Here is a 14,828-nt window from a genome sequence, read left to right as displayed (position 1 = left end):
TTCAGTCAGCACATTTACACGGACCAAAACAAAGCATAATAATGAGAAAAATTCATATACTTTGCAGCTATTGAGGCTTTTAAGAATGTTTTTATATACCCTGCACATCGTTTGGTAACCATTTTATACCTATTACAGATAAATATTCATTTGGCTGTATAATTATAAGAACTTCAGAATTTTGACCATTTATAGTACGGTAATGTGCCAAGATAGGGCGACTGGCCTGCTGTTTGATGGTATATAAATTGCTGCCATACTGTCACAGCGTTGAAAGGCACCTCAAACACCTCAATATGGCAATGGATATGGGACAAAAAAAGGCATGCACAAATGTACATATTTAATAGTTTACCACGCACATTCCTAAGTGCAAATGTATTTGTATCTTGCTGTGCCATGGTATCTTTGGTATGTTTTCCATTGAACACTCAAAACAGCAGAAAAAAAAGTGAACATGTTATTGGGTAGTGTGCCTATTGACAGTGAAAACTACAGACTAGGATCAAAACATTTTATCTAAAACAAACCAAAATAACTAGTCAAATGGATATTGTTTTATCCTGAGTATACAGCATTCTCATTGCTTTAACAAATAATATGTGTTGTCCTAAAGAAATTAGAAGAGAAAGATGCATGCAAACCAGCTGGAAAGCTCAATTTTGATCACTGAAAGAAAGCTTTTCTATAAACCTGCTAGAGTAATATCTGAGATCTTGAAATGAAGGAGTGGTCATTAAGAACTCAAGATTCTTGTGTTATAAGATTGAATAAATTTTTGACAAATTTAGCTGAGCACACAAATTCAAAACTTCTGCACAACGTTAAGCTTTCAAGGCAGCCTCACCATCCCAAATTTTCTTTCATATACTCCTTAAGTACAATGCAACACAATGACACAAACTGCTGATGACGTCTTTATTTATTGTATGAAATGACATGATTGTTATAAGTTGCTCTATTTTATACTGAGGAAATGTTGAACTGCTAAATTACAAAGAAAAATACTGCTACAAATTATATACCCTGCAAAGAAGAGGGTTTGAAGAATTCACATTTCAAAGACCTTTTTCTATGTTGAAATAATCTTACTTACATGAATATTATTCAAATATGTACAATCAGTCCACTAGCAGTATATTTCGAATTTGATTTTTGTCATAAAACAATTGGAAGAATTCAAAGAACACAAACTACATCTAGAACATGTGTATTTTGTTTCCATCCTGTAAGGACAAAGACGTGACACATCTACTAATGAGCATTTTGAATTGACAGTAAAACTTAAAAAAAATGTACGAACTATATTACTGGTAAGTCTGCATACACAGTTTGTATGTTGAAATAAGTTTGCAATCATTGACAAGGAAATATAGGTCAAAATTGAATGTGACAATACAGCAGGTCACATACAAGGTTTAAAGACATCAGTAAATCATCAGGCTTAAACAAATAGGACAATTTAAATGATAAGCATAGCAAAAAAGTTTAAAAATTACAGATACTGTACCTGTATCTCTAGCAAACACTTTATAATTATTTCCTTCATAAATCTCGCTGAAAATATAAATTAGCTAAAAGGCTTTTTGATAAATTTGTTGTGACACATGGCTATGTTAAAACCATAGCAGTGAGTCATAATAACTACTCTTTTGGCAGCAAGACAACACCATGACTGTTTACATTCACAACTGATGAAAATAAAATTCCATAATTTTTTTTCCATCACAACACATGGAAAGTTTTGCGATAAGTCAAATAAGAAAATACAGATTTTAATGAGAAAATAGAGAGATTTGCAGAAAAAAGCCAATAGACACTAATGGTGTCTTGATGGTAAAATTATCCAATCTATTCTTAGTTTCCAGTTCAAAGGCCATCACAGACTTAAAGGTCAACACTTTAATTAAATATGAAATAGCAATGTAAGAATTGGAAAGCATATTAACTTTCTACAAATTGATATAACACTGAATATGCCATAGACGATACAATTCTTTGCTGTAAGTTGCTGCACAGTTGACTTCACAATAAATCTGACAGAAATAAAGGGAAGATTGAAGATTTTCATTAATAGGCTTTCTTGTCAGGGTAAAAAAATTAACATGTCATGGAAAAAAAATACACTGACATAAGAATAAGAAATGAACTGTAAACGATGGATAATCTGATATCAAATATTTCATAAACCATTCCACAGAACTACAAGGAATTTGGGGTAATCAGGTTTCTCCAATAGGAAATTTTCAGGGGTAGGCCACCTCAAGTTTTCCAAGCAATCTATTCACATGCTAACAACATTACACATTGTTATGTTAATTGTCCACCTCTGTTTTTAACAAGCTGAAGACAACACTGAATCATGATCAACAATCTATTCATTACCTAACATCAAAAGAAGATCTCTTGAAAACAGTTTCAAATGTGTGACTGTTATAGCTGACATCTGTACGGTATGTTGCAGAACTAATGATCCTGATATCGATGAAGCAGCATTTACACTTATGTCAGGTCAGCAGCTGTGTGGACAGTCCACTTTGGATTTCAAAATACTGAATTGCACTTTGCCGTGATATGATATGATAAGATTATTAGAATCAATATAATCACTATGCTACAAAGATACCATCTATCCTCCTATGGTCTGATTTCACATCGGAATCAAACCTAAAATCATACATTTGTACAGAATAAAAATCTGACAATGGAACTCCGTATTCCTCTAAGAATTCATAAATTTCAGTCACAGCACATGTGATGTAACACTGACAATTCAACACTGAATACAAATATGACATTCCACTCCAGCATTGTGCTTCAAAAACCATACTACCAGTGCTATCTGCAATGTCAACTTAGGTACACAGGAATACTGATTGTTTCTTTGAAACCTTACATCATGTTCTCTGAACAATACATTGTACAGTTGACTGAATGAAAACATGGAAAGGAGGACAACAAAATCCTTTCACTTTTCAACTTTTAACCATTGTTTTTTCAAAGCAAAGACAGGCTCTATTGGTCTATACAGGGAAACAGGGTGCAGAGTTTATCTCTCAGGGACAGACATTTGGACTCTCAAACATTAACAATAACTTTCTTGGTCTAGCATCCGTGGGGGCTCATTTTGAAGCTCATGGACTATTAGTTTGCACTGGCTTGTTTTTGTGAAAACAATGTTTTTCGTCATGGAGTTAACATAGTGGTTGCGGTGATTTTTGAATTTTACAGTATCAGTAAAGATTGGGCAAGTTAATTTGCTAGTACCAAATTTGACATGGTGATGCTCTTTTCCTTGAGTTTGAAGAAAGTCTTTCAATGTCAAGGCATGTCCTTCCTACCTTACAGATGCTGTATTCAGTCAACCAGTATTACAATTCAACCTTGCCTTAGGGACTGATCTCAATCCAAATTTATCCAGAAAGACACCCTATCTCACTGAAGATAGATACACACTATCCTTCAGATGCACTTAAAGAAGTTTCTGCAGTTTCATCGCTACAATTATTTGTAATTTTTACTTTACACTGATAAAGAACAAACTTCATTTTTTTACTTCAAGGGTTTTTTAGCAGATGTAACATAGCTATGTCACAGATATCTGCAAGGTGTATCTGTTCAAAATATTTACTGTGTCGGACAAGTCACTATAAACTACACGGTGAATCAAGCTGGCATTTTATGAAAATACTGGTGTGGTTTTATACTTAATGGTTTAACCTGTTCACCCTCAATTCCCTGTAAACAGGTCCACAATCACCATTTATAAGAATGGGTTTCAGCCAAACCACAGTGGTGGGTTAAAGACTCCATGTTATGTTAACACATAGACCCTCTATGGACATTGCTTTACATAAGATTGCAAGACATAATATGCCTTAGCGATATTTTATCAGACACTCAAACTGTTACAATATTTTCCTCTACTGCTTGTCAGGACTTGTTTTCAAGCCTGAGTAAACAAAGATTTCACTGCCTTGTTGATTTCACTTTTACTTAATACCTATTAACACAGGTTATAGCTAATATAGGTAAAGTGTGGATAATGTTTCTCAGTTGTCTCAGATTTTTACTCTAGATTATAGAAGAGGATAGTTTCATGTTTCCTTGGGGAAATTTTGAGCAACTGTTTAGATATGTTTTGATGAACGTCTTACTTTAAATGAGGTAAATTTGATTAAATATTATCATAAATTCTACTTTCAGTACGTTATGGTGTGTAGTACAACTATGGCATTGATACAGCAGACTCTCGATAAATTTACCAGAATTTCATTGATGCTATCAATTGTGTTCATGTCAGTGATACAGTTATCATAGAGTATAACATGACAGTACATATTAGGGAGACTACAATGGTCGTTACAAAAACGGTTTGACATTTTGGTGGGCCTGTCATTGCATTTCAAGTAAGGTTTTCCTGATGGCATGTAAATACAGAGAAACCTTGTGTAAACCTGTCCTTTCAGACACATTTCTGCTAAGGACAGATTTCGGTAGATTAAAGTTACAAATTTGTCAGAAAGAAGTATACCTGTGTATTATAGACATCTCTCTATTATAGACACTTAGGCCATTCTATATGGGTTTCCTCAATGAACAGGTTTCACTATGTTGTACAATAATGACAATAACACTCAAACTTGCTGTTATAATGAAAATAACACCAAAATTTGCTTCGCTGTTACCTACAAGTATTCATCAACAAGCTTTGAAAATTTCAGAATTTACTGGAAAATGTTTCAACAATGGAAATTGAGTTTCAGTTTGCAAACACTAATGGACAAAAAACACAGCAATATTGCAGCACTTTGGAATAACCTTGTTGTGCATAAGCAGAAGATCATGAAATATATTACAAAAAGAGTAATTTGTTCACAGTATTTATAAGTTGATTTTTTTGTATCTTCTCCCCAGAAAATGCTGACGAATATCTTCAATTTACATTTGCTCAAGCAGTATGGTAAATCTTAGCAGAGATATTGGTAATACTTGCTAACTATAAAATAATTGTTGAAATTATCTGTGTATCTATATGAATACATATGCACCACAGTCAAGTTTGAAATGCCAATGGAATATAGTCCGATAAACCATTCTGGGACATTTCACCAACATATCTATGTAACAGCTTTATGCAACTCAGGAGTCAATAAAAATCTTATGAAATCTAGGTACACTGGTTGAATAGTAAAATATTCTTTCACGAAAAATGCCTTTGTTTTCTCTATTGTGAGACAGTCTTAAATTTATACATAGGGCAGTGAAGTCTTGTTTGATGCACTTTGACCTTCTCAGAACAATTCCGCAAACATGCAGAAAATAATGCCACGATTTTGACCTTCATGGAATCTATTTGGAAAAGCTCCATCATTATGCCCTTGATATTTACAGAGGAACAGAGTAAGCAGTACTGATATTGTGGCATGGTTTAAAAGAAGAATCATATTATGTGTTATAAGCATCATAAATAAAACTTTATACAGGGAAATATGAGTTCAAAGATGTCACAAAAATGTGCACCACATAGGAAACATCTATTCCTCTAATGCAAAGCAATTTTGCTGAATTCTTAAGTGTACAATGTTTATTTTACACCGCTGTTTCTCTTCTCAGCAAAGCTTGTCCTGGCAACATCTTACTTTTGCACTCAGAAGATGTTCCGGTCTTTATTCCGTGTACTGGACATCTCAGAGGTGAGCCGATGAGACTATGGAGTACCAAGCCATGCCTATGGATAAGAAAGAATCGGAATATTCTTAACATTGGCATACATTGTCTTGAACTTTAATAATGTGGGCATTCTGGAATAATTTTAAAAATAAAAGACTGACTGTGAGTAAAAAGAGAGAGGAGAAGTCAGCAGTGTATAGTCAAATGGTAAGCTACGGTTTGAAATATCAACAACTGGAGTAGTCACCCAATACAGAACATTCATGATCAGTAAGTAAACACATGAAAAATCCCAAACACAATTATACAAGAAACTAAAACCAACCAAAATGCTAAAAAGATAAAAAAACTATCTCACGTTCATTACAAATTTGAACTGATCTTGCATTCAACTGTCTTTCGCATTCAGACTTATTGAGATAAAGTTTACAATGTGCTAGAAAAAATCAAAAAACCAATGATGACAAAACCAATCAAAGAGATAATACAAGGGAAGTGTAGGAGTATCGATCTTCATCTGGAAAAGACAAGATATGGGATTAGCGCCCTCTATGTCAAACAGGACAGATTCATGCTAGTTGTGGCAAGTTTTCGGCCAAAAAAGTGAACATGCGATGAAAACTGGGCACTAACCATTGATAGTACAAAGTACATGCAAGGCGAACTTAGCTATCATTTCCGTGGTGTCTATAAAGAGTAAAGGAAAACGTAACAAACACAAACATAAAAGACAGACAAAAAATCTTCAGTGAAATAATAGAAAACTTCTAACACAAGTTTGATGAAATGTGTTATTCTAGCTATGGTACAACAGTGTCCTGTAAATGCAAACATGAACAAAGCCTAACCTACTGTAAAGAAAAATCATTTCAAAGTAACTGGATGTCATGATGGTGATGTAGAATTCTGTGATCTATCTGAAATGACTGGCATGCTTGAAAGAAGCTAGGATCAAACATGGCTTTCAAAATTCAAAGTACAATTACGCAGACAAACAAAATATAATCATCAGCAGTTACAGCAACTGACCATTTAACTGCTAACATTATTTTCCGTTTTCTTGCTTTTCATTATTCTTCCTTAAGAAAAGTAAACTGCACAGTATTTGCTTTGAAAACCAACTGTGAACACCCCTTCAGGTGTTCCAGAAATAATAAACTGATAACAAGATATGAAAAGACTGAAAATTACATTGTCAAGACATGGTTATTACTGCCACGATAATGTTTTGGTCTTTTTTATGTTTGTATAGTTTTGAGGAAAACAAAACTGCCAACTTTGAGTTGCTTCTTGTTACATTATAACTTTAACAGAACCCCTGCTTGGTAAACTAAATGATGACGTGACAATTATAAATTGTTTACATTTATTTTAACATTCTTGTGGGAAGTCTGTTGATCTGGAAACATTTCATAATGGTAGAACTATTCCTGACTGAGAAGCCATGTTTATCCTAACATTGCTACAACTGACTGGTACAGCAGAATTGATCACAGTATAAGGTGAAATCAATGATGTGGCAGAACTAAAAATGCGTAGCCGAAAATGGAAGCTGGATTAATGATGCAATGGCAGAGAGGATAAGATGGTGTGAGGTGAGTTTGAAGCCAGAGAAATCAAGAGAAGGAGAGAGAGAGAGAGATATACAGTGAGAGCTTAGAGTAGACTTACTGGTTATGATGGCAAAGTTTCTCTCCAATCCTCTTATTACTAAGCTAGCCAATAGCGGGTAAGAAAACAGGCAAAGCATGGCCCATGGATGGTTGGTTGGTTGGAATGCCAGGCAAGTTAGATATCAACATGGGTAATATTACCAGCAAAGAATGGTTTTAACATCCAGAAAAAAGTTACAATGTTTTTCGGCTAAAAAGTTTCCATCTTATTCAAAAATGTTACAGACATGACTTTGACACCAAGCATGCAATGTGTGCTTGTGAAATGGGTGTGAAACATTCTAGAACTTAGAGTGTGCTACTGAAGTTATATGATGTTTATGTGTAGTTTCCTTACATGATATGAAAGTTATCCATACAGATGGATTGTTCTTGGTCCCTAGTCTTTATAATTTCCTGTTCACAATATTCAAGGATTGGATCTGATAATTTGCACTTGCAAGTCACTACAATTTCACAACAAAAGACTTGTGTCTACAGAAAATAACAGGTGATTTGGCCAAGTTTCACTGCAATGTATTCTTTCTGCACTTTACCTTCACACTACTTGAAATTATTTTTTTCTTTTCAACTTCCATATTTCAAATGGTGAAAATCAGCTTATCTTTTTGAATCTATTTACAGATTGAAGAAATAAATTTTTTTTCATAGAGGGTATTTCAAAATCATTAGATGAAGTGGAAATGTCTTGGGATTTTCGATGCTTAAATCTTTACCGATGACCAAATTTGTAACCAATAACAACAGAACACTGGACATGTTGGTATTAGTTTTGATTGAACACATGTATTTCCTTGTCTTTTCCACTACAAGGAGTTCAGAAATATTTGTTACCTGTGCTTTTATTTAGGAAATAAATATTTGAGTGATGCAATCAGATCTTTTGTATAAATTTGTGTTTCATGACTTTGCATACTAAGATTTAATAAGCCTGAGATAGAAGAGTGACTAGAACTAGCAGAACTAGAGGTGTTACATCTAAAGTATTCACACAGTATCTAGAAAGTGATGACTCTACAACAGTGAATGGTTCCGTCAAATGCCACCTACCAATACTCCCTGTTTGGCATCTTCATTGGCCAGTATCTGTGCTGTTTCTTCTCTTGTAAATTTCAACACTGCCGCAATGACCTTGGCCATTGTCTGAAACAATCGCAAAAACACAAATCACAGCGTTATGATACAGAATGTTCTGAAGTTAACATCATTGAATAAAGCTATAACTGTGATATGGGAAATGTTTTACCTTGGATTCTTTGCCCATCATGTAGGAAAAGAGCACCTTCTTCAAATACTGTGCAGAGAAAAAAATTGAAACATGTCAGGAGTGAGAAGACACTCAAAGAACAACATATTGTCATTTATACTTTACATTCAAATATAGGATAATCCTGGCTATTATAGACTGAAGATTAACTAGGGTAAAATTCAACACTATCCTACTGGTTTGTATATTTGTTCATCATCAAAAGCACCCTCAGACATGCTCTAATCAATACCATAAGGAAAGTGAGCACAGCATTCTCAAGGTTTTGCTTGGTGACATTATTTGGCCTAAATAATTGACATTATCAGAGGTAAAGAAAATATGCTAATTTTTACCAGATTGCAAAAATCATCTGCAATTTCAGAATGTAGACTTATCGATGTACAACATTTCAACTAAGTACTGTGCCAAGGCTGTGCGACACTACTACCGTTGTAGATATGTGATAACTTGTTGTGATGTGTGTGTAAGTATGGTATTGAAGACTCACTTCATATTCAGTGGGTTCATTTAGCAATGGTCCACTGGCAGTCATTGGACTTGCAGCTTGGGAAGAACTGTTACTTGCATATGGAGAACCTAAGAAGTGCAACAACAGTATGGTTTTCATGTCAACAATATCACAGACATTGTATTTTTGAGACTTGTATGCAGTGGAGTGGATTTGTACCTGTGACAATACTCACAACAAAGGCATGACAGTCAAAACATTCAACTAAGCATGAACAAATTCAATTGTTTTTAAAACCACATGGGTTGAGTATTTCACTTTTCATGACAACAAACAAACTAAAGTTTCGATGTTCTGTGTTAGTAGTGTACTACTACATGCCATGGTTTACCTTTGTTAATGGTTAAAGCTGGAAGTTTCATTGGATTTTTCACACCTTTTAGCACGGTTACTCTACCCACATGCTTTCAGTAAAAGACACACACCCAATTAAATATTCAGTTGACTGGTTTCAGTGACTTTGTCGGCAGGGCCATTCAATTGTCAATTTGTGAAGAGCACATGCAGGTATACACATGTACATGGCTATGTTAACTACACACTGTATTGGAATGTTGCATGTGGAGTGTGAATGAAAACATTACATTTTACCACACTGCAAACATATCTTTATACATTCTGCAAACTGACTGATCCAGAGTTCAATTACCTGGATAGGACTGGGCCTCTTCTCTTTTTCCAACCAGCAACTCTACACGCTGTTGTAGCTCTTTGTATTTGTACTGTAAATCTGCCAGCTGACCTCTCTTCTGAGCAAGTTCAGACTGACCAATAAAGAGTGTAGGAAGATTGTGCCTGAGTATTTTCATTTTTAAGACAGTCATCATATAGTAAAGACTCTGTCACACTTTTGAGCGATATGAATAATTTATGGCATAATAAAAGATAGGATTTGAAAACTACATTACCATTACAGAGGGAACTCTTTTTAACATAGTCATTTATGATTTCTGTGAAAAGTCTGCAATGATGAATCAGAATTCTAATACATCCTAGATTCCAAATCATGAAACAAAAACATCAAGTATTAAAATAGGGTGTGTTGTTATTTTTAGTTCTTCTTACAGACAATTCTATTTACATGGCAAAAGTACCAATGAAGTTAATATTGCTTGAAGTGGTATTGTGGTATTGATTTCCTGTTAGCAATGAAGTGTGCTCTTCTTCTGAAAAATGCCTTAACATGCAATGCTAGAATCATTTGTCTGATGATGATGTTTGTCAAGAAACCCACTGAAAGCATATCATTGTGTGTTTTTACCTTTAATTCCATGTTAGCAAATTCCAAATCTTGTACTTGGGAGGTTTCCATCTCATCATCAAATGTAACTCTCTTTGGTTTCAGATTGGTGCCAGGGTTAACTGGACTGTCTTGAATCAATGGAGGCGGTAGACTACCTTGGGTCATCTCACGCATTTCATTCAGTTCAATTCTATCAAGATCAAACAGGGACATCACTTTATAGAAGCCATCAAAACACACATCATGGTACCTTGCAAAAAATATCCTGTTATGGGTGAGATGACTTGCACACAAGACACATATTACATCAAAATTTCAATTACTATTTGACAACTTTCCCCCAGATTATTTCAGTGTAGTAAGCCAGTATGTGAATTAATAGAACCACACAGCCACTCTGTTTATCTTTTACCCGGTAGCTTTGTCAGCAGAGGATCTAAATTTAATTCAGAAGATTTGGGTTAATAAATATGCATTTTTATAACATGTACACAAACATTTTACTCTCCAATACATACACAGATTTAGATGTAGTTCTACAATTTTTTTCTGTTCAATAATACCAGAAGCAATGGTTGAGTCAGTAATTGAAAGTACTACACAGCAATGCATCAAACGAATAAGCTGAGGTACATTTAATCATCCATTTTGCATCTGATATAGGTTACACTCTATGTACGATCTGCAGTGTAGAATCCATATTGTGCATCTCCTTTGGTAAACATTTCGGTGATTGAGTTTTGCTGTCTTTGAGTTTATGGATTTGATATCTAAATTAAAACAAAATTCATGATTATCTGCTGCACTACATTTCAAATTTAAAATGAAATGATTGACCTAAGATCATGGTACACACAAGTTACTGTATCAAAATACATGTCATTGATATGGAATGACAGTTGGTCATGTGACACAACAGCACAAGTGAAGATTGGTGGACATATCCTGGGGAGACGTTAGTTATGCACTCTGTTCCTGACCCCTAAACCTAATGATTCCCTAAGTTAATGGAGATCTATGAGGAATGCTCCCTGGGTTATTGGAGATAAACAAGAAAGGCTCCCTAGGTTACTAGAGATAACTGAGAAACGTATCTGTGTCAACTGATCATCAACCTTGTCAACACAACCTACCTGTGTCTTTTTTCAATAAGCTCTATTTCATCTTTGTGTTCTTCAGCGTGTTTTTCCATGACACTGTAGACAGCTTCATGACCCTGAGATGCCGCTAATGCCATGTCTCTCTGTTTTACAAGATCCTATTGTATGACAAGAAACAGCAAAGAAAAGAAAAAAACTTGGTTCACCCTCTTTGAGGTTTGTAACATAACATGTATTATTGCAACATATTTAATCCAGGATTTGAATAAAAACAAGTCATTTCTGATGAGATGATACTGTACTGCAGTGGGAATTTTGACACCTACATGATATGTAATTCCCACCTAAATGATACTGTACTGCAGTGGGAATTACATATCATTTAGGTGTCAAAATTCCCACTGCAGTACAGTATCATTTAGGTGTCAAAATTTACAGAGAACACATCTAATCTACAAAGAATGGTCATAGAACAAAATGATAGAAATAAAACAATAGATTTATGCAAATCAATATTGATAGATTAAAAGGTTACAGCAAAGTGGATGATAATTGGAGCAGCTTCAGTTCAGCAGAGGAAAGCAGTTCTTTCTATGGAGAATGTTTTATACAGAGCTGAAATCTCACAGAACCCTTTTACCATTTGAATTTTACTGCAATCCTATCACCATTAAATTTAACTGAAATACTTTCATTTTCTGTGGCAAATTGCGACCTCTGTGCAAATATATGATGGAGAACTGTTTGTTTTGTTGTGGTTTGTTTCTCATTCAAGATAAGAGTAATCATCCATTTGACGTAAGATCTATGACATTGTACTTTAAATTATTGTAGACGACCAAATGCAGGCTTTTGTCTAAATTAACCCTTCATTTGAGGACAGATACTTAGTAATTTTGTTATGACATGACATAATTTGATTTGCACAACGATTTAAAACAAAAAAGTGGAGGCAATATTGCCACAGAAAACGTTAGGATGTTTCCAATATTTTGCAATCAAAGGGTTGTTCTAACTGGGTACTGAAATACTCAAACATTTACTACCAATGTGATGATAACAAATGGGAAAAATTTGAAAAGTTTCAGATGATGAAGGCTGGATAGAAGCTTAAGTAGACATTATGACAAACTGTAACTTTTCTGGTCAGTAAAATCATTCAGTCAGGGTCATATGTTAGCTTTAATTCAGTCAGGGTTCTTAAGCTAAAAGTCACTGATTGTGGCACTTTCACGAAATGTTCTGCACCTGTTCAGTAAATGAAACAAGGATGGGTGTGGGACACCTGCAATTTTGAAAACCTTGGCTGGTGCATTGGTTTTTTTGTTGGAAAAACTGATATACCTGTGAGGGAGTAACTTGGGAAGAGTCATGGCTGCCGCTGGTTAACTGAAACAACAAAGGAAAGAAAAAAACAAAATTCACAAAAACTCACAACACGAGACTTTGTCATGCAACAACAACTATTGGGTACACAGTGCATGCATTAAAAATAAGCAATATATTTTTGGGTCTACACATACACATATACTGATATCAGTATGTTACACATGGTAATTAAGACAGGGTCTTAGGGTCTTTTCTGGTAAAGGTTGACTGCATTCATCAAAGTAATGTTATCAGATACAGAGACTTTACATCAATTTTTTGCCTATCACTTTAATCACAGTTACTTTGTAGAGTAACCATGCTTGGATGTATTCTGAATTACAGTAATTCTGATGAAACAGAATGACTTATGATAAGAAGTTAGGTTACATTTCAGATTTTATGCATCCTGCATCAACCATTCTGATTCATGGAGGGTCAGAGTAGTGTGCTTGGATGACCTATGTTGTTTTGAATTCATGGAGGGTCAGAGTAGTGTACTTGGATGACCTATGTTGCTTTGAATTCATGGAGGGTCAGAGTAGTGTACTTGGATGACCTATGTTGCTTTGAATTCATGGAGGGTCAGAGTAGTGTACTTGGATGACCTATGTTGTTTTGAATTCATGGAGGGTCAGAGTAGTGTACTTGGATGACCTATGTTGTTTTGAATTCATGGAGGGTCAGAGTAGTGTACTTGGATGACCTATGTTGTTTTGAATTCATGGAGGGTCAGAGTAGTGTGCTTGGATGACCTATGTTGTTTTGAATTCATGGAGGGTCAGAGTAGTGTACTTGGATGACCTATGTTGTTTTGAATTCATGGAGGGTCAGAGTAGTGTGCTTGGATGACCTTTGTTGTTTTGAATTCATGGAGGGTCAGAGTAGTGTACTTGGATGACCTATGTTGTTTTGAATTCATGGAGGGTCAGAGTAGTGTGCTTGGATGACCTATGTTGTTTTGAATTCATGGAGGGTCAGAGTAGTGTACTTGGATGACCTATGTTGTTTTGAATTCATGGAGGGTCAGAGTAGTGTGCTTGGATGACCTATGTTGTTTTGAATTCATGGAGGGTCAGAGTAGTGTGCTTGGATGACCTATGTTGTTTTGAATTCATGGAGGGTCAGAGTAGTGTACTTGGATGACCTATGTTGTTTTGAATTCATGGAGGGTCAGAGTAGTGTGCTTGGATGACCTATGTTGTTTTGAATTCATGGAGGGTCAGAGTAGTGTGCTTGGATGACCTATGTTGTTTTGAATTCATGGAGGGTCAGAGTAGTGTACTTGGATGACCTATGTTGTTTTGAATTCATGGAGGGTCAGAGTAGTGTGCTTGGATGACCTATGTTGTTTTGAATTCATGGAGGGTCAGAGTAGTGTGCTTGATGACCTATGTTGTTTTGAATTCATGGAGGGTCAGAGTAGTGTGCTTGGATGACCTATGTTGTTTTGAATTCATGGAGGGTCAGAGTAGTGTACTTGGATGACCTATGTTGTTTTGAATTCATGGAGGGTCAGAGTAGTGTGCTTGGATGACCTATGTTGTTTTGAATTCATGGAGGGTCAGAGTAGTGTGCTTGGATGACCTATGTTGTTTTGAATTCATGGAGGGTCAGAGTAGTGTGCTTGGATGACCTATGTTGTTTTGAATTCATGGAGGGTCAGAGTAGTGTGCTTGGATGACCTATGTTGTTTGAATTCATGGAGGGTCAGAGTAGTGTGCTTGGATGACCTATGTTGCTTTGAATTCATGGAGGGTCAGAGTAGTGTACTTGGATGACCTATGTTGCTTTGAATTCATGGAGGGTCAGAGTAGTGTACTTGGATGACCTATGTTGTTTTGAATTCATGGAGGGTCAGAGTAGTGTACTTGGATGACCTATGTTGCTTTGAATTCATGGAGGGTCAGAGTAGTGTACTTGGATGACCTATGTTGTTTTGAATAAGTAATGTACTTCAGAATGTCTTACACACATATTTATGAGCAATATG

At 35.3% G+C, this 14,828-nt stretch overlaps 1 protein-coding gene across 1 annotated transcript in view; it reads right to left on the bottom strand.

The window, feature by feature from the left end:
• Positions 1-1,099: 1,099 nt before the first annotated feature.
• LOC139141130 (golgin subfamily A member 4-like) overlaps positions 1,100-14,828 on the bottom strand; it is a 53,323-nt gene continuing 39,594 nt past the window's right edge. Inside the window, 8 exon segments of the mRNA XM_070710725.1 lie at positions 1,100-5,731; positions 8,397-8,489; positions 8,593-8,640; positions 9,104-9,192; positions 9,774-9,888; positions 10,386-10,557; positions 11,501-11,625; positions 12,812-12,856. Of these exon segments, the coding sequence (XP_070566826.1) occupies positions 5,711-5,731; positions 8,397-8,489; positions 8,593-8,640; positions 9,104-9,192; positions 9,774-9,888; positions 10,386-10,557; positions 11,501-11,625; positions 12,812-12,856 (708 nt within the window). The 3' untranslated portion in view covers positions 1,100-5,710.

This window comes from Ptychodera flava, chromosome 9, assembly GCF_041260155.1.
Source record: "Ptychodera flava strain L36383 chromosome 9, AS_Pfla_20210202, whole genome shotgun sequence".
NCBI lineage: Eukaryota > Metazoa > Hemichordata > Enteropneusta > Ptychoderidae > Ptychodera > Ptychodera flava.
Note: the sequence above shows the minus strand (reverse complement) of the source record. Positions and strands in the feature narration are given on the sequence as shown.